Genomic DNA, 18,389 nt, shown 5'->3' with positions numbered 1-18,389 from the left:
CATTGCCTTCAGTGTGTGGAGGTGAGGGTGGGTGAGGGAAATAGATGTTTTTTTCTGGAGGGTATAGAAGGCTTCCACATACAAACTTTTAATCTTCAGAGTGCCACTCAAAGCCTTGGACTTGAATAACTTCCCTGGGGATTATGAGAAATGCATACCATGTATTGACTCCAATGGCAGGTATGTACACGTTGAAAATGACTTGAATTTAGTTGCGATGTTTTTTCTTCTTAGGATGGACCAGAGATTTGTTTTATGAAGGGTGCTTATGAACAGGTGATTAAGTATTGTACTACATACTATAGCAAAGGGCAGACATTGGCACTTACCCAGCAGCAAAGAGATCTGTACCAACAGGAGAAAGCACGAATGGGCTCTGCAGGGCTCAGAGGTAAGGCCATATAACATAGTTCGTTAGGGTGGAAAAGTAACTTATTTTATTTTATTGAAGTAGACATACAATGTTATGTTAGTTTCATGTGTACAACATATTGATTTGATAAGTCTATACATTGTGTAATGCTCACCACAATAAGTATGGTTATTGTCTGTCACCATATAACATTATTACAATGTTATTGACTACAGTTCCTCCACAGTACTTTTCACCCTCATGACTTTTATATTTTATAAATGAAAGTTTGTACCTCTTAATCCCATTCACCTATTTGACCCATTCCCATTTCCCCACCCCGCACTCCAGGGATACCTTCTTTTAATTGTAGATGAATTCGTGCTTCACATCTGAGCTGTCCAATTCTGTTCCAGGGTTTATGGAACACTGTCCTTTCTAAAGTCTTTTGGTTTAGTTGGCTATTTTGCCCCCAAAACTTGAGAAGTTAGGAATGTAGCAAAATAGGAAATTTCTAATTATTACAGACATGCAGTGGTCTCTGAGTAGGTGATAGAAATTTTAGTTTTAACAAACTTATCTTGTGAGAAGAGAAATGGAGGAAGGTAAAATGATATTACTCCCTCCTTATTTTGTCATTTTAACTGTCTTATTTATTACTCTATCTAAAATACTTCCCTAAATATTAAAGTTTCAAGTCTGATTTGTCCTTAAACTCTGGTGATTGTTTACTTTTTTCCTCTTCTGCTGACCTTCTTCCCTTGCCATTCACCAGCGGGGTAAAGATGTGCCCAGATTTTGCTTTGTCTGTGTTGCTGACTGAACAGTGATGGGGAAAGAGGGTCTGCTGTGCACGCACACACATTAGGGACAGCAGGTGTAGGATTGAAGAGTCAGGGGCTGGGCCCATACCTGGTTTTTACCTTCTCGAAAGTCCTCTTGCTTGTAGTCTCTTTCAAGGAAATTGGGAAAGTTGGCCTCCTTAGTCTTACTATTTTTACAACATAGAAGTCAAGTACAATCCTGGTAGGAGGAAGCAACTTAATCTAAAAAATATTTCTCTTATTCATGGTTCAATTAAGCAAGCGCTCTCTGTGGGTATAAAACATTTGGATAGGTCTACAGGATTTCTGCTTTTATAATAAGCTAGGTTTAGAAAGGTATTCTTGTGGCTTTGAAGGCAGAGTTTTGTTATTCTTAGCAAGAGGGTCCAAAGTTGTCTTGGATTTAGGGACCCTAATAAAGTTTCAGAGGTTTCACATGTTTTTATTTTGACTATATTCATCTGAAGGATTATGGAGGTTTGTGTTTGTATATTGTGGTTTGGTGTTGTAACATTGTGAAATAGACCAGGGTTGGCAGAGGAGGAAAATTTCTGTTTCACAGGGCTTTAGGAAACATTATGGTCATTTGTTTCTTGCTTCATGTCTTTTCCTGTGCTTACGCTCCACTTTCCTCCTTCCTCTGAAATTACCATAAGGGGAATAGAAAGACTTCAGATTTAACTTAATATATACTTAGGTTACATCTTTTAAAATTTAAGTTTCTTAAATACATGTGGTCCTTAATTTTGAAATTAGAATCTGTTTTGTTTTTATGTTTTAGTTGGGGACCCTGCACATAAAAAAATGTCTACCTACTCTTGTCCTGAGCCGCAGCAGTAGGTCTTCATTTGTGTTAAGAAAGAAAACAAATAAATACAGGATATTAACCATTAGACTAATACCACCCTTCCACTGAGAGTGCCAGGAAATGATCTCCCTTTCTTAGGATTTGCTAACACACAGATTGGTACTTACTGTCCCCTTCTGTTGTCATCTGCCCCTGTTCCAACACCAGGGACTACCAGGAAGCTCATTGTCTCCAGGGTGAAAGCCTTTGGGGCTCACATCTCCCTAAATAGTTAGGTATATGGCTTTGACATTGTAAAAATAGAAGTCATTTGCCTCTAACCTTGGTTTTCCAAATATATCTAATCCTTTAAACCTTCTGCTTAAGTAAGAATGGATCCTGTCTGTGATCTTGGTTATGACTTTTCAGTTTCCCCATGAGATATGTTTAATTAGTGTGCTTTTTTGTGTTTTTTTCTGTAAGTTGTTCAGTCTAATAATATTCCAGATGGAGACATATCCCTTTGGCCCATAAGATAGTTAACAAAAGTTCCAGAATTCTGAGAATAAGTTAAATGATCTTTGGATATGAATAGTAGTTTGTATTGTATCTTAAGTGCCCAAGGATGACACAAATAATGATATGGTGGTGTTATTTAGATATTTGTAGAGAACCAAAGTTACAAATAAAAAATACCTTTTAATGGTATGAAAAGAGTGAGAGAAATCAAACTACTGTTATTAATAGTTTTACAGTCACTTTACATATTAAATTAACCTCCCAGGGTTTGTCATGTGTGAAATTGTTACATATTATGTATAATTAATTAATAAGTCTTCTAAGTTCTTCAGTAGTTTTGGAGACCTATAAAATGGAAAGATGAAGATACATTAGTAGTAACTCCCTTCTGAGGTCTCTGTTTAAAACTGATTTTCAAAGCTCAACAAACCCATAGTTTCTCCAAATAACTAATTATATTTCCTAAAGATCTAATAGAAGAGCCACATGTAGTCACTTTATAAAAACCTTTTTTTTTTACTTCTTACTTGCCGTCTCTACTTAACAATTGTTTAGTCTGATTTCTTCTTATTTTTAATAGCTTAAAGCAAACACATTATCTAGAACCATTAAACTAATGTTTTAACATGTAATAATTTGGTTATTTAATGATTACATAATAACTACTCTGAGATTACAGTCTTAAGTGATTTGTCTCTAGCTTTTGTCAAATAAATTGTAATGCTGTGCGACTCACATTTCCTTTTTTGGATTTTATTATTTCCTAAGTTCTTGCTTTAGCTTCTGGTCCGGAACTGGGACAGCTGACATTTCTTGGCCTGGTGGGAATCATTGATCCTCCCAGAACTGGTGTGAAAGAAGCTGTCACAACACTCATTGCCTCAGGAGTGTCGATAAAAATGATTACTGGAGACTCACAGGAGACTGCAGTTGCAATTGGTATAACTAGGCTGCTTGCTTTTCTTGTTAAAATAGTTTTCTGAAATTAACGGTAGTGCACATAGCTTTGTGAACCATTAGATTTGAAGCATGTACCTGTAATATTGACATTATACAGTTAAAGTGGATTCTTTTATTTGTTCATATTTTATATAAAATTGTGGGCAAAATTTATTTTAGGTTAAAAGTAATGCTATTAATTGAAAATACATAGCTAAACTGTTAGGAAATCACATATGTTTTTGTTCACAAAGAATAGTTGATTATTTTTAATCTCATAATCCACTGTGCTGTGGATAAAAGCACCAGATTATGCACATGAAAAGAAACATGAAATTTAGTTTTCCCTTTCCACTTGAGGATAATTTTCAAAGCATATTTTGACTTGTACCTAATTTGAAAGAAAATAGCTTGTGTTTATATTTCATATAATTACATCATGTATATGCTTATGTTGTTTGAATGCCATTTAAGATTACCTTAAGTAATAAGAGTGAAAAAAGGACACTGAAAATTAATCTCCTGGAGTTTGTAAACTATAATTCATAGTGATAAATTTAATCAGCTTGCTAAATCCATTAATTCTGATTTTATTAATATGATGAGAGCGTGGGATACGAGTTTCATACTTTATGCTATCTAAGAAGAATAATGTCACCAGTAACATAACATTGTGGAGAAAGTTATACCTAGAAAAGCTTAACATTTATTTTCATTTACATGTAATTATTTGATTACCACAGATTCACCACTATTTTGTCTGGCTTTGCACACTTAAAATGCATTTGGATATATTAAAATTGAGCTGCTAGGGTCCTTGAGTGGCTCAGTTGGTTAAACATTCAACTCCTGACTTTGGCTCCAGTCATGATCCAGTCTCACAGTTCATGAGTTCAAGCCCTGCATCCAGCTCTCCACTGACAGCGTGGAACTTCCTTGGGATTCATTCTCTCTCTCTCTCTCTCTCTCTCCCTCTCTCTCTCTCTCTCTCTCTCTCTCTGTCTCTCTGTCTCTCAAAATAAATAAATAAATAAACTTAAAAAAATTAAAAACAAATTGAGCTGCTAAGCAAAACCTATTGGCCTTGTTCCAGTTGTTAGGTATGGTAAGTTAATTTGTGAAAATTCTTTATTAAATCTAAACAAAAATAAAACAAAGAGAAAACCCCAGACTCTGTACTAATTCATATGTTTGCCTTACTAGTAATTTGTCTTATGATCCCTTGATATAAAGATATTTTATACCTAAAAAGAGAATGAATAACAAATCATATTAAGTGAGCATTATGTTGAGTAGCCTAGCAAGCAAAACTAATTTTTTGTTTTGTTTTTGGTTTTAGAGAGAGAGCGCGCACAAGAGCTTGGTGGGGGGTGAGGGGGGCGAGGGGAGGAGCGGGAGAGAGAGAAAATCCTAAGCAGGCTCCATGCTCAGCGTGAAGCCAGATGCGGGCTTGACCCCACTACCTTGGGACCATGACCTGAGCCAAAATCAATAGTTGGATGCTCAACTGACCAAGCCACCCAGGGGCGCGAAGCAAAACTAATTGGTTCAATTATGTTTTCTCTCCCATTTTACTTTAGCTAGTCGTCTGGGATTGTATTCCAAAACTTCCCAGTCAGTCTCAGGAGAAGAAATAGATGCAATGGATGTCCAGCAGCTTTCACAGATAGTACCAAAGGTAAGCCACCTTTTAGGTGGAAAACCCATATTCTAAGTGTTAACATTTCTACTGTTATCTTAATTAAACTGTTTGGAAACATGGAGACAGGACCACCAAATGTATTGAGCCACATCCTGAAATTAAGTCTTATCATTGAAATCAGCCTTATCATTGAGAATATTTATGCTGTATTGAGAATATTTATGATCACTATGAATACCAGTGCACATTTGTTAACCAGCAGGAACTAGCTTTCCTCTGAGGAAGGTACTATGAAGATTAAGTGGCTGTACTGTATGTAAGAAGTAGAGTGGAGAGAGACCATTACTTTGTATTTCAGACCCTTTCGATTTAATTGTAGCATGAGTGGGGCGCCTGGGTGGCTCAGTTGGCTAAGCCTCCAACTTCGGCTCAGGTCATCATCTCATGTTTGTGGGTTTGAGCCCCGCGTTGGGCTCTGTGCTGACAGCTCCGAGCCTAGAGCCTGTTTCGAATTCTGTGTCTCTTTTTCTCTCTGCCCCTCCTCCACTCATGCGCTGTCTCTGTCTCAAAAATAAATAAAACATTAAAAAAAATTGTAGCATGAGTATTTAATACTTTTTAAAAAAAATTGAGGTATCATTTACATACAGTAGAATCTACCCTTTTTAATGTACAGTTCTAAGTTTTGACAAATGCAAAAGAATACTCTGCCACAATCAAGCCATAGAACAGTTCCATTATGTTCCCAAATTCTCTTGTGCCTTTTTCTAGTCGACTTCTCTCTCTACTTTTAGCACTTGGCAACCACTGATTTGTTTTCTGTCCCTGTAGTTTTGCCTTTTCCAGAATACTCTAAAAATGGAATCCTATAGTATGAGGCTTTGAATCTCTTCTTCCATTTAGCATAATGCTTTGAGATTTATCCATGTTGGTAATATGTATTAATAGTTTGTTCTTCTTTTAATTGCTGAGTAGTATTCCAGTGTTTGGAGGAAAGTTACTTGTTCACCAGTTTAAAGACATTTGTTTTATTTCCAGTTTTTATTGATTATGAATAAAACTACTATAAACATTTGTGTTTAGAGTTTTGTATGAAAATAAATTTTTGTTTCTCGTGGATAAGTACCTAAGAGTAGTTGCTGGATCACATGGTTAATATATGCCTAACCTTGTAAGAAACTGCCAAGTTGTTTTGTAAGGTGGCCTTATTATTTTGCATTCCCACTAGCAATGTTTTCAAGTTCTGATTACTCTGCATCCTACCCAGCACATGGGATTGTTAGTCCCCTACACCCCATTCCAGTAGGTTTATAGTAGTATCTTCTTGTAGTTTTAATTTGCATTTCCCTTATAATTAATGATGTTGAGTGTCTTTGCATGTGCTTATTTGCCATTTATATCCCTTGTTTAGTGAAGTGTCTGCTCTGCCTATTTTTTAAAAATTGTGTCCGTTTTCTTACTGAATTTGAGAATTCTTTTTCTTTTTTCTTTTTAAATAGTTTATTATCAAATTGGTTTCCATATAACACCCAGTGTTCTTCCCCACAAGTGCCCTCCTCCATCACCACCACCTCTTTTCCCCCCTCCCCCTTCCCCTTCAACTCTCAGTTCATTTTCATCATTCAGTAGTCTCTCAAGTTTTGCATCCCTCTCTCTCCCCAACTCTCTTTCTCTCTTCTCCTCCCCCTGGTCCTCCATTAGGTTTCTCCTGTTCTCCTGTTAGACCTATGAGTGCAAACATATGGTATCTGCCCTTCTCCATCTGACTTATTTCGCTTAGCATGACACCCTCGAGGTCCATCCACTTGCTACAAATGGCCATATTTCGTTCTTTCTCATTGCCATGTAGTACTCCATTGTGTATATATACCACATCTTCTTGATCCAGAGAGTTCTTTATGTATTATAGACACAAATCCTTTATCAGATATTCTGTTTGAAGTATTTTTTCCTAGTCTTTGGCTTAGTTTTTTATTCTTTTAACACTCTTTCAGAGAGCAGAGGTTTATCTTATTTTTCTTCCATGGATCACGATATTGATGTCTTCTCTAAGAATACTCTGCCTAACAAAGCTCTTGTCTATATTGTCTTCCAAAAGTCTTAAATTTTTAGATTTTACACTAAGGTCTGTGATCCATTTTGAATTTTTATGTATGTTGTGAGAAATGGGTTAAAGTTCAATTTTTTGCGGATGGATGTTCAATTGTTCAGCACCATTTGTTGAAAAGACTGTCTTTTTTTCTTTTAGTTTAAATAAATTGGGGGAAAAAACTCCGCTTTTTTTCTTTGAACTGCCTTCTTACCATTGATTGTGTAATGCTTTTCTAACAAATTGTTTATAGGAAAAGTATCTCCTCTTCTGTAACACAGTATCTTCTTCAGAGGCTTCAAGTGTATGTTTATTCTATTATTTAGGATGCTTTCTGGGGGACTTTAAAGCCTGATTTGTGGGCACACAGGTCCTGTAGGAAGGGCCCCATAAGAGATAGGCAGCATTATTGCATCTAAATTTTTGTCTTTGTGGTTATTCAACCTATTTATGTACATACATTTGTGTATCCTTTAAAATAAATGCTTATCATGTGACATTTATTTTATTAGGCATATTCTGCTTATTTGTTGACAGTAATAAAATATGCTACTTTCTTATTTTATACTCAAAACCATAAGTTAAATATATAGAACACTGAATTTTCTTAGGTTACTTCCACATCTTAAAGCTTTTTATAATACAGTTTTCTGATTAGGAAATTTATTTATTAGTAGCATATGTTCATTGTAGAAAAACTGAAAACTTAGAAAAAAGCTAGAATGGAAACTACCTTTAAAACAATCCAGATATTCAAATGTTGTGCAGAGCATCCAAAATAATAAAATAAGTTAACCCATGTTTTTATTTTTTTTAAATAATGTTCATTATTTTTGAGAGAGAGAGAGAGAGAGGGAGCAAGCAGGGGAGGGACAGAGAGAGGGAGACACAGAATTCGAAGGAGCCTTCAGGCTCTGAGTTGTCAGCACAGAGCCCGACACAGGGCTCGAACTCACAGACTGTGAGATCATGACCTGAGCTGAAGTTGGCCACTTTAACCGACTGAGCCACCCAGGGACCCCAACCCATGTGTGTTTTAAAAAAATATGTTTTAACAAAACCTGGTTGGAACTTTATCATGTTATAAGTGTGAACATTTCATTTAACATCAGCATTTCTGCAGTCATTAGTTGTTATTATAAAACATGTTTTTAATAGGCACGCAACACTTTGGGTATATAGTGTGTGTATAAACACACAGCAAATACATGGTTATATAATCATTTTTTTGTTGAAATGTTCAGTTCGATTTATTTTTTATTACTGTAAATAATGCTTCAAGGATAATAAGAGTAAGCAACCATTTACCATGTACCAGACAATGCATATATTACATACATTATCTATTTACTTCTAATAGTCATCTTATAAGAGGTGGGCAGATAAGGAAACTGAGGCCCAGAGAATTTGGGATATGAATCTGAAATTTCAGAGCTGATGAGCGGTGCAGTGGCACTGGGACTGGGAGCCCAGGTCTGTGTGACTTCTGACTTTGTCATCTGTTGCTTACTGATTCATTGAACATTATTATACATGACTTTGTACCAATTTCTGATTATTCCTGTAGAATAAATTTCTACATGTGAAAAGATTGGACCAGTGGCCAACACATTTATAAAACACATATTGGTGAATTGTCCTCTGAAAAGGTTTAGCTTGTATTTCCACAAACTGTGCTTCTTACAGTGGCATTAAGTCCCTAGGCCTTCAGCTTCACTTGTGTTTAGATTTTAGATAGAAATGCACTATTATACTCCTTTGTTTTCTCTTTCTCAAGCTCTAGTCACTCATGAATGCTGTTTTCAGAGCCTATGGGAGCAGTGTGTATGTCTGCTTTATTTTACATTTAGTGAGGAAGCTGTTTCCGTATTTGAACAGGACTTGTTGTGTTTGTGTCCTTTCTTGATAGTTTCTTCCTGACATTTATTTCTGAAAGAATAAATTCTGTATTAGGTTACCTGGGGGTATTGGGACAAGATTGTACATTAGTAAATATATGTGAAAGCTGCAGTTAATTAAACATTTTCCCAATAGACCTTTGTTCAACCTTTTCTTCCAAACCTATTCCCAGAGATGGTGACAAGTAGTGAAATTCACAGATTTGAAGTTTCATTTTATTTGCTTTCTTGGTTCACTCTCTGGGCTCTCTGATAAAAATGCTAATGAACTCTGGAAACCAACTTAAAGGTACTTAGAGAAGGAAGAGGCAGATTGCAAATTACAAATTACACCATCAGCCTGGGCAAATTACATCTTTTCCAGATAAGAGTTTTTGTGCATTAATTATGACAGATACCCTGATACTATTCCAAATAGTCTAAAACAATATAAAACCTAAGCTTTGTGAGAAGCTTATTGAATTGCTTAAAGTCACCTACTCTAAGGAGGAATCCCATAAATACCAGTGCTTCCTTCCAGGTATTTCTTTTGAATACCTAAATCTTTTCTTCAAATATTATTAATGAATTGTTTTAGCTCTTTGAGCTTAGACAACTGCCCTTATCCTGTAACTTTGTTTTCTTCCCCATTTCATCTTGTGTTAATGGAACTCTCTTACAGCCAATATGTATGCTTGGTCTAATGTTTTTACTTCATATCAGTTTGAATGGCTTTTCTTTTATTAGTGTTAAAAGCAAAACCTTTTCTTCTAAATTGCCAGCTTACTAAAATTTTTCCACATGTGCTAAATCTTATTAATTCTGCTCCTTATTAAAATATTTTTTTAGCTTTCTCTTTCCATAATTCAGTCTCACATTCCAGATCTAACATTGCTCTGTCCTTTTGACCTAGAGCCAATTAAAGAGTAGTACAGAAACTCAATTTTGTTTAATTATTTATAAAGTCCATCTGGTAGTTCTCAGTGTTTTTTGTTTGATTTCTTCTAGTATGTCCTATATTTCTGGTTGATAGAAGTGGACATCCTCTTTTGTTCTTTATTTTCAGTAGCTGTACTTCATTTGTATTACTACCAAACCTGTTACCCAAATTCCTATAATAGAATCCCAGTCTGCGTGCTATTCAATTTTTGTTAGGTTGTAAATATTTTATTTCAGTTACCTTTGTTTTTTCATCAGGTATCTTTATAGCTTTCCTGGAAGATAGGGGAAACTTAGGCAGGTTATTTTAATGCCAGGAATATTTTTCATTAGTTTCTCCTTTAATATTTTCCTGTACTCTTCTTAACTTCGTTTTCCTAGCACCCTTGTCTGTTAATGTTGATCAAAAGAACTGTGAGTGATGGGGTGCGTGGGTGGCTCAGCTGGTTAAGCATCCACCTCTTGATTTCTGCTCGGGTCATAATCTCACGGTTGTGAAATTGAGCCCTGCATTGGGCTCTACGCTGAACGTGGAGCCTGCTTGGGGTTCTTTGGTTCTTTCTCTCTCTTCTCCCTCTGCCCCTCCTTTGCTCACTCTGTCTCTAAAATAAATAAATAAACTTTAAAAAAACAACAACAACTGTGAGTGCTAACCATAAATATGACCCTGTAAAGAAGGACCCATGAGAAGAAAAAAAAAATACATAGATATCCTCCCTTCTTTTGATGATTTACACCTTTCTTTCCCATAGTATTCTCTAAACTCGCTCCTTTTCAGATGAAGTTCTACGTTTTTTCCACTGCCCTTTTACCATCCTGTCCTCATCCTATCTTTCCCCTCCTGCTTCCGAGGTACATGATTTTATTGTGAGCTTTTATCTTTAATCAGTATATTCTTTTTTTTTTCTAGGTAGAGAAACAGACATAAAGGTGAAAAGATTATGAATAGAGGAAATCAGTTACCCTCAAATTTAATCCTAGCTCTGTGATAATAGTGATGTAGGCCAATCCTAGTCCCTTCTGTGTTGTTTTGTTCTAAATCTGCTTTCTTTAGGCCATAATTCTGAGTCAATTTTAGTGTTTTTTTAAAATTTTTAATGTTTTATTGATTTTTGAGAGGGAGAGAGAGAGAGACAATGTGAGCAGTCGAGGGTCAGAGAGAGAGGGAGACACAGAATTCAAAGACAGGCTCCAGGCTCTGAGTTAGCTGTCAGCACAGAGCCTGATGCGGGGCTCGAACCCACAAATGGCAAGATCATGACCTATGCCGAAGCCGGGTGCTCAACTGACTGAGCCACCCAGGTGCCCCTAAATTTAGTGTTTTTAGTCAACTAAAAGATTGACCTGCTTTTCTGGTGCTTTAAGAACAGATTTTATTCTGTATCGCATGCAGAACGCCAACTGAGTTATCATTGAAATCTACTTGGTCTCAAAACTGCTGGTCTTATTTTTGAGTTGCCATCAAACCTTTGAAATGCTAAGTCATAGGCATACCAAATGCATGTCAAGTAATTTGTTACTGTACGAAAGAAGTATGCTTTCAGTCCAATAGCGCTGTTGGTGATACCCATACTGGCTGTAATGGAATGATTTGTGATGGCTCAAATGATTTTCAGTGGAACAAAGGCAAAATGTTACTCTGTTCAACCTGAGTATTGGTCGCTAGTCTTTTATTTAAACGTTCTGTAAATTCTGCAGTCTTTGCTAAACTCTCCTGTATTTCACTGCTGTGTGCTACATGATTAATCTCTACAGTAATATTAAATTTTCACCTAGAAGGTAACCAGTATACTTTCAATACCCTTAGTCCTTTTTAAGACACACTAAAGAGTCTGAAGGAATTTTTGAACTTGTTAAAAAGGAAGTATGTTCCCCAGATAGGAGTTAGGTGGTGCTTGGTACCTAAAGGACCGAGGCATGAGCAGTGAGGTGGTGTTACAGTTAAACTGAGTGTTTTGCCTAAGAAAACAGTCCTCATTTGTTTAGACCTTTATTAAAATTGGGAGAGAAACTTGGTACAGTCTGTATGATGATAACTGAAAGTGGTTCAGTGATTTATTCATTTTATACATATTGATAGAGGACTGCCTTCATGGAACTTATAGTCTAAGATAAGTAAATATATACATTATGTCAGGTTAAGTGCTAATGACCTGACAAAAGCAGGGAGGAGAGAGTAGAAAGATTGAAGAGGTAAATTGAAATTTTTAGATAATATGACTAGGAAAAGCCGTATCGCTGAGAAACTGCTTGACAAAGGGGCAGGCCGTGTAATATCTGAGGAAAGAGCATTCCAGATGAGGGAACACAAGTGCAAAGCCCTTGAGGTAAGTGTGCCTGGTGTGTTTAAGGAACAGTGTGGAGGCCCGTGTAGGTGTAGTTCAGGTGAAAAAAGACTAATAAGGAGAAAGGGGTTGGTAGTAATGGGCTTTGGCTTTCATTCTGAGGGAGATAGGAAGTCATTGGAGGGTTTTGAACAGAAGACAGATAGGATCTGACTTCTGTTTTAGCAGTTCCACTGTGGTCACTATGTTGAGAAGAGACTGCAGGAGGCAAGGGCAGAAATAAGAAATCAGTTCAAATATTGACCCAGAGTATTAGCAATGGGTTTAGAGTAAGGAGGTTGTATTTTGGATTTATTTGAGGATGGAACCAATAGGATTTGCTGCTAAACCGCTTGTGGCATGTGAGAGAAAAGGAGGAATTGAGATGGCTTCCAAAATTTAGAACCTCAGCGACTAGTAGGAGGATATACTTGTCATTAGCAGAGGATATGATGGAGCGTGTATTTTGGGAAATAACAGGGGTTCAGTTTATGATATTTTTTAAGTCTTAGATGAGACATCCAAGAGGAATTGTGGAATAAGTGGGTGGATTAATTTCACTGATCTGGATTTTAGAAGAGATATTGGGCTTGAAGACAAAAATTCATAAAGATAAATAAAATCTAAATCTCTAAGGCTGGATGAGATCACCTAGGGACAGGTGAGGATTCTTAGACCTCTTATAGAGAGGAATCCAAGAATTGAGTGCTGGAATATTCCAAGATTCAGACTTCAGGGAGGTCTGGAGGAACCTGCAAAAGAGGGGCAGCCAGAAAGGTAGGAGGAAGACCAGGAGAGTACAGGGTGGTCTTGGAAGCCAAGAGCAAAAAGTGTTTCAGGAGGAGGGAAATACCTGCTATGGTAGTGTGCTGCTGAGAGCTTAAGTCAGGAAAGAAATGACCACTGGTGTTAGCAAGGGAGGAAGTCATTGAGAGTCTTCAACAGGGGTTTCGGGGCAGTAGTGAGGGCAGCAGCCCAACTGGGACGGAGTCAGGAGAGCATGAGAAGAGGGAAAGTGGGAGACGTCAAGCACATGTTTGCTATAAAGAGTTTTGCTATAAAGAAAAAGGAAAATGTAGGGTGGTGTCCAAAACAGGAAAAGAAATTTTTGGTTTTGTTTTTATTTAAATAGAAGAAATAATAGCATGTTTATACATTGATGATAATGATGCATCCGTGAGGATGCAGTGATATACGAGGGGGGAGAATTTCTGGAGCAATGATATTTAAATAGGTCAGAAGGTAGAATATTTGACCTGTTTACTAGGAGCATATTCAGTTCATCTATAATAAACGGAGAGAAGGAAAGGATAGTGCCTGGATACAGATATTGGCTGGTGGGAATTATGGAAGTTCTCTTCTCATTGTGTTTTCTTTGAAGTGGGAAGCAAAGTTGTCAGCTGAGCCTAGGGTTGGAGATGGTGGTAAGTTGGAAGTATGAGAGAAAACTTGGTATGAACTAACCCTCTAGGACAGTAGGGAGAAAAATGGTATATTAGGTAGATATTAAAATCACTGTGACTTAGAAGTGCTGTTGGAAAGAGTGACAGTGAGGCAGTAGTAGTTCCTTAAGTCTCAGAGATGAAAAGTAGAGTGTAAGGAATATGGTCCACAGTATTATTATAATGTGTAGTGATAGATGGTAATACTCTTATGTGATGTATAGAATTGTTGAATCACTGTGTTGTACACATGAAACTAATACAATGTTGTATTCATTAAAAAGAAAATCTGAAAAACATTTTGTGAAACATGGGGGAGTGACCTGGAGCAATGAATGCCTGCAGTTAGTAGGAATCATAGTGTCCTGTGACATTTAAAACAGAGGTTTTACGACTAAAGGGGAAATGAAAGACACCTGCCCCTGCCTAGGCTTTCCTGGTGGTACTCTTTGACAGGACTATAGCGATGGCTGGTTTTGTGAAAAATTTGGTTAGAGTGATGTGCAAAAGTGGAGGACACAGGAATATTGTTGATGCCTGCCTTTAGGGCACAGGGAAGGAGTTTCAGGTGACTGGGAGATGGGATCAGAAAAGGGAATTAAATGCATGGTTTGGAGAGATAAAATCATATAAACTGTTGGAGATACAGTGAAAGAGAATCTAAAGAATTAAAATGAATAGAGAGAATGAGCAGACACTTGACACTTTATTTTTTATTACTTTTTTAAATGTTTATTTTTTGAGAGAGAGGCAGAGTGTGAGCAGAGGAGGGGCAGAAAGGGAGGGAGACAACAAAATCCGAAGCAGGCTCCAGGCTCTTAGCTGTCAGCACAGAGCCTGACATGGGACTTGAACTAATGAACCATGAGATCATGACCTGAGCTGAAGCCGGACGCTTAACTGACTGAACCACCCAGGAGTCTCTACACTTGACACTTTAAACAACAATAATAACAAAACAACAACAACAACAACAACAACAACAACAAAAAGGCCCTGGAGACTTTGAGAAGCAGCTGTTCTTTATCCTTCTAGAAGACAGAACAAAAGGAAAAGGCCACTTTCGTTGTTTGCCAGAGTAATGAAGAAACATATGGAAGAGAGTTCTTCCTTTCTCTATCTCTGAAACATTTCAAGAATTTAAGCCTGTTTCTCTTCAGACTTTAAACATGATGGGTTAAATTGGATAACTTGTTTCTATTGTGTATTTCCTGTGGTACCATTGGTAAAGTTTGAAATGATCATGTCAAATGAGTATCTTAACAGACATGACATATTGCCTAAACTTGATTTTTGTGGCAAAGTAAATACAGTTTAAATAGGTAATTTAAAAACTCATTGTTATAAGTGCATGAATTATTCTGGTATTTCTTAGCATTGGAGATTTTTAGTGTACCCTATATTTTTACAGGTTGCCGTATTTTACAGAGCTAGTCCAAGGCACAAGATGAAAATTATTAAGGTGGGTCTCTAAGAATCCAGTTGTTTTATCGCTATCTCCAAAATGCTACTTCTTCTCTTTCATTATGTTTGCATTACTAAGAATGTTGATAGAGCATTAAAGTGAGAGGTATTGTGAAGCAAAAGAGGTGACTTTTTTTTAGACCTTGAAATGGAAGCATTAATAGATAATTTAATTAGCAAAGGAAGATGTAGAAAAAAAACTTTAATGAAATACCTGCAAGTACAACCTTCTTTAAACAATCGATCATGGTAGATGTATGTTCTGACAGGAGTCCGTAGCCAAATCATCCCAGTGTAATTAGCTGTAATTGCAGAGAAACTGAATAAGTAGAGCAAGAAAAGGAGATATTATGAGGGACCAATTTTTAAAAGCTTATGGTTATGTATATTAATCAGCAAATATATACAAAGCAACTGACATAGTATCCTTTAGTTAAAGGGCTTACGTTCTTAGTCATAGTAGCCCTCCGTTGTATTAGGTCAGAGCTTCTCAGACTTCACACTATTAACATTTTGGACTGGATGTTTTGTTGTGAGGGCCTGTCCTGTACTTTGTAGGATGTTTAGCAGCATCCCTGACCCTACCCTCTAGATGCCAGTAGCATCCAGATAGTAAAAATATCTCCAGACATTGCCAAATGTCCCCTACGAGGCGAAATTGCCCCTGAGAGCCACTGTATAATTCACTCTAGATCAACTTTAGACATGCTTCTCACACGAGTCTATTAATAACAGCTTTTTCTATACTTATCTTAACACCTCCATATATTGAAGTTTGTTGAAAAATTGGAGGTCTGTATTATTTCCAATCTTTATTATGTGAGTAAAACAAGTTGTTTATCCCTTTATCTTTGTGGAAGCAACATTTTTATCAGAACCCCTTCCCCCCCTCCACTGCAGTCTCTACAGAAGAATGGCTCAGTTGTGGCCATGACAGGAGATGGAGTCAATGATGCGGTTGCTCTGAAGGCTGCGGACATTGGAGTTGCGATGGGTCAGACTGGCACGGATGTTTGCAAAGAGGCGGCAGACATGATCCTTGTGGATGATGATTTCCAGACTATAATGTGAGTTCTCTTTCAGTGAATGCACATCGGAGACTCTTTTCCTATCTTTTTCTGCACCCATCTCTAGACAGTTCTACTGGAAAATAATTAATATATTCAGTGTATAAATATATTCACAGTGGATGAACTGTTTTACTAGGATTAATCTTATTTATGGCCTTGTGTATAGTTTTGAAGAAAATTATTCGTATGGGATGGAAAGGACATAATAAATGACAGTCATTCATTTAAGAAATATTTACTGCCAGCCAGATGTCACCAGTGTAGTGGGACAGCGATAAACCTTAATGGGGCCTTTATTCTAGTTAAAGTCAGGCTATCAGAAATATGCATGTGCGTGGCTTTACAGTAAGTATTTAAAATCAAGTTTCCATCCATACCTATATCTTCTGTCTGAAATTGTTCCTGTTGTCAGCGATACAAGTGATTAAGTTTTAAATAGCGTTGTCTCCTTGAGCCATGGCTTCTAATTGATTAAGATTCTTATGTTATACCTGGTAATGTCAGTTGCACATTGTTCATGTGGGAGTCACCTGACTCCTGTTACTTGGTAATAACCTATTAGATAACCTGAGTCTTCCTCAGTTCAGTGATACATGCTAATGACATGCCCAGGCACTACATGAACCTGTGGGGGCCTGAAGTGGAGCATGAGGGAGCTCAGGACTCCGAATTGCTACACTCTTGTAGGGATATAAGGGTTTTTTTCTTTGTAGTCTTAGAATTGTATAAAAATCTTGAAAGGGGAAGTTGAAAAACATGTATTTTTCTAGATTCTAACAAATGAGGATTTAAATGAAACTTTATAAATCATATTCTTTATGTAATTCCGCTAAAGCACCTTTCTGATGGTGTGTAGGAGCAGTAGTAGCTGACATGCTAGATTTCTAATATATTTTATTGCCATTTAATTTCTGACATACATTAATTTAATCCCTTACCATGCATGCATCTTTACTTATAAGAAAAATAAAATTGAAGGGGTAGAAATCATAGTTTTGGTGTTATAAATATGTAGTATTGTCACTTGTGTAAAAAGACAATGTGTTGCTGAGCGAAGTAAGCTAGGCAGAGAAGGACAGATACCATATGTTTGCACTCATAGGTCTAACAGGAAAACAGGAGAGACCTAATGGAGAACACGGGGGAGCGGAGGAGGGAGAGAGAGTTGGGGAGAGAGAGGGATATAAAACTTGAGAGACTATTGAATGCTGAAAATGAACTGAGAGTTGAAGAAGAAGGGGGAGGGAGGAAAAGAGATGGTGGGGATGGTGGAGGGCACTTATGGGGAAGAGCACTGGGTATTTATGGAAAACAATTTGACAATAAAATATTATGAAAAAAAAAGACAATGTGTGATTTTAATGTTGAAATATCCTTAAGAATAAGAATTTTATTTTATTTTATTCATTTATTTTTTTATGTTTTTATTTTTGAAAGAGAGACAGAATGTAAGGAAGGGAGGGGCAGAGAGAGAGGGAGACACAGAATCAGAAGCAGGCTCCAGGCTCTGAGCTGTCAGCACAGAGCCCAACGTGGGCTCCATCTCACAAACTACAAGATCATGACCTGAGCCGAAGTTGGATGCCTAATTGATTGAGCCACCCAGGCACCCCAAGAATAAGAATTTTAATATTGTGTAATGAAATTAGTCCAGGTAGAGCTTCACAGGTGTGACTTTAGTTCTTTACCAGAATAATGTTTCTACATTTTTTTCTAATCTTAATATGTGAAGAAAATAACAGATTCTTTTTTAGTGTTATATCAGTTGAAAATTTGTTTTCATCCATTTCCTACATAAAAGGTAGCTACTTTTTTGCATGGACCTCAAGCATATTGTAGTAATGAGGTGGAATTTAAGGAAAGGTATTAAGAAGGCTGTGTTGTAGCCTGTGAACAAGTAATATATTGTATCATTTATCTTGAATGTATCATAGATAAGCTGCTATATAACGATTGCCACTTCAGATAGCTGTGAAATTAGGTGATTAACTAGCTGTTACTTAACCTTCTAATTTCTGTATAAGTCTAATTACATGAAACAGAAGTTGGTGTTTTGATTTTTTACTTTGCTTTTCTGTTTGGAGTGTCATTGCAACTACTGTATTGTAAATGATGGAAAAT

The 18,389-nt window shown here is 36.8% G+C and overlaps 1 protein-coding gene and 1 long non-coding RNA gene across 9 annotated transcripts in view; one reads left to right on the top strand and one right to left on the bottom strand.

The window, feature by feature from the left end:
• The window catches only part of ATP2C1 (ATPase secretory pathway Ca2+ transporting 1), a 162,076-nt gene that overhangs the window by 120,231 nt on the left and 23,456 nt on the right, over positions 1-18,389 (top strand). For all 6 annotated transcript variants that reach the window (XM_029940301.1, XM_029940302.1, XM_029940300.1 and 3 more), the window contains 5 exons: positions 235-391; positions 3,251-3,421; positions 5,002-5,099; positions 15,146-15,196; positions 16,099-16,265. In XM_029940301.1, coding sequence (XP_029796161.1) covers positions 235-391; positions 3,251-3,421; positions 5,002-5,099; positions 15,146-15,196; positions 16,099-16,265 — 644 coding nt within the window. The remainder of the gene's footprint in view (positions 1-234; positions 392-3,250; positions 3,422-5,001; positions 5,100-15,145; positions 15,197-16,098; positions 16,266-18,389) is intronic.
• The window catches only part of LOC115292289, a 30,980-nt gene continuing 15,233 nt past the window's right edge, over positions 2,643-18,389 (bottom strand). The window contains exons 2-4 of one of the 3 annotated variants that reach the window (XR_003908904.1): positions 15,413-15,517; positions 3,219-3,517; positions 2,643-2,827 (exon numbers count right to left, since the gene is read on the bottom strand). This is a non-coding gene — a long non-coding RNA (uncharacterized LOC115292289). The remainder of the gene's footprint in view (positions 2,828-3,218; positions 3,518-15,412; positions 15,518-18,389) is intronic. The other 2 variants (XR_003908906.1, XR_003908905.1) reach the window with 2 other exon arrangements.

This window comes from Suricata suricatta, chromosome 5 (assembly GCF_006229205.1).
Source record: "Suricata suricatta isolate VVHF042 chromosome 5, meerkat_22Aug2017_6uvM2_HiC, whole genome shotgun sequence".
Classification (NCBI taxonomy): Eukaryota; Metazoa; Chordata; class Mammalia; order Carnivora; family Herpestidae; genus Suricata; species Suricata suricatta.
This window is presented reverse-complemented; position numbering and strand designations above follow the sequence as displayed.